This window comes from Plasmopara halstedii (assembly GCF_900000015.1).
Source record: "Plasmopara halstedii genome assembly, contig: Scaffold_2223, whole genome shotgun sequence".
In the NCBI taxonomy this organism is placed as follows: domain Eukaryota; phylum Oomycota; class Peronosporomycetes; order Peronosporales; family Peronosporaceae; genus Plasmopara; species Plasmopara halstedii.
In genome coordinates, this window is record NW_020189131.1 from 1 (window position 1) to 2,069 (window position 2,069).

The following is a 2,069-nucleotide window of genomic DNA, read 5'->3' on the forward strand; positions in this document are numbered from 1 at the left end:
GGTGCGTATTGGATCAATGTACCCAATATGTATACGACGCTGCCATGGATTGTTCTCTTTACGACTGTCCTGATGGTTTTGCCCTTCCATATCAACACACGCAAGTATGCGCTGGGTACCAACGCTTACTTTAGTAAGTTTTTTATTAGACATATTCAGCTGTGAAAACGTATTTGTTAATGCACGTTTGTGTTTTCATTGTATGTGCGCTTAGCTTTGACAATCATCAATCCTGCTAATCCTGCTAATCCTTTAAATCCTGGTCAACTGAAAGGAATTGATGAACAACTCTTTGCTACTAGCAACATATTGCGCAACTTGCAGGTGTATGCGATGGTAGGCGTTCTCGGCGCGTTTATTTCGGTTGCTTCTATGTGTGTTCCTTATCCAATATTGTAAGTATACAACTATTTGAGAAAATAACGATTGTGATATAGATGTTTTACCTCCGTCTGCTTTTTAGTGCCATCAGTCGGCTACGTGATAACTCTCAAAAAGCACCTTCCGAGCTATTGGAATTGCTGAATCTTATTGTTGATCTATACTGTTTGAAGAACAATGATGTTGGGAGTTTGAAATTTTTCAAGCGCAGATTAAAACAGAAGTTTGACGACGTTGAAGCACGACATTGTCATATGATGTCACTTTTAGACGATGCGTGGTGGGAGCAGTGCTTTGGTCTACACTATCCTCTTCATTTTAATTGGGTTATGAGTCGAACGTATATTCGATTCATAGGGTCCCTTATTGCTGATCTTCGTACTCTCTGCTCTAGTCTACGGTTGGATCATAACAGTTCAGTTCATGCAGTTTATATGAATGTATTAATGCGAGAAATTCGCATTATCCAGTCGCATCTAAACGATCTGATTTCTGACATTTCAAGCAAAGTCCATGCTCTTTCTCCTCGTAAGTTTCATTTTGGTATGTACATTGAAATTCGGCGTTTAATGTTATTTTTTGCTCTAGATCTTGAGCTTCAGTCCTTGAACTTGCTCGAGAATGAAATGGATATGGTATTGTGCAACTTTCATCAGATTCAAAAGCAGATTTTGAAGGAGAAATTGGTGACATTTAAGGATGTAGAAGGGAATATGCCACTGAGCTTTTTCCTTTTCTCTTTAAACTCATTTTGCAGCACGCTTGTGAATTTTCAGGATGCATACAACAGTCGAAAATACGACGATAGGCATCGAGTACGGTCCTTTATGAGAAATTCACTGAAACAGTTTGTTAACCCGAATTATTATCGCAATCCTTTGGTGTGGATAAATGCCTTTAAAATTACTGCCGCGATAATGCTGGGAGTAGCATTTAGTGTGGGTGTCTACGGATTTAGTGCAACCGTCCCATCCACAATTGCGTATATTATGTGTGAAACTATTGGCAGCTCGTTTCGGAAGACGGTGAATCGTGTGGGTGGAGTTGTCGCTGGAAGCGTTGTCCCTTCAGTTTTAAAATTTTTCTTAGTACAAATGTGCGATCCTATCGCCTTGAGCATTCTCCTATCTAACATGGTGATGTTCATCTGGGTTACAATGTGTATGTATGTATACTTTGGACAAGGGTATGGAAGCTATGGTGGTTTGGTGGCGGCATTTGTTGCTTCGGATACTCTACTACGTCAAACTGACATTTGTTATCCGAACGGATCCGACAATACAAACTCTATTGCTGTTGCTTCTTATTCCAGTCTCGCACAAACATCAGTGGCTGTTGTCATCTTTATCTCTGTGGAGACTTTAATTTTTCCGAGAAGCGCAGTATCAATGTTACGCTACAGTATTGCCGAATCACTCCACCTACATCAAAAGGTTTTTGATGTGATTTTTAAATATCACCTTTCGAGCGTCATGGAGATGGATGAAGTCAGTATTTTAGATGTGAGGCGAGTCTTGATGACAAAATTGCCACAATTTCTTGAGAGACAGCGGCAATTGCTTGCCGAAGCGATGATTGAACCTTTGCTTTGGCGGTCTAACTTTTCTTCCGAAGTGTACCGACGAGTTTTAATAATTTCTCAAGATCTGTTGAACAATATCTACATCCTTTTTAAATTACTGCGATGG

At 39.9% G+C, this 2,069-nt stretch overlaps 1 protein-coding gene across 1 annotated transcript; it reads left to right on the top strand.

The window, feature by feature from the left end:
* Positions 1-27: 27 nt before the first annotated feature.
* PHALS_03387 (hypothetical protein F442_13666) lies at positions 28-1,960 on the top strand (the record flags this gene model as incomplete). The annotated part of the gene is made up of 5 exons (XM_024717591.1): positions 28-133; positions 215-395; positions 464-909; positions 970-1,872; positions 1,932-1,960. The coding sequence occupies 5 exons, from the start codon at positions 28-30 to the stop codon at positions 1,958-1,960; spliced, it is 1,665 nt and encodes a 554-aa protein (XP_024583074.1).
* Between the last annotated feature and the right edge of the window lie 109 nt (positions 1,961-2,069).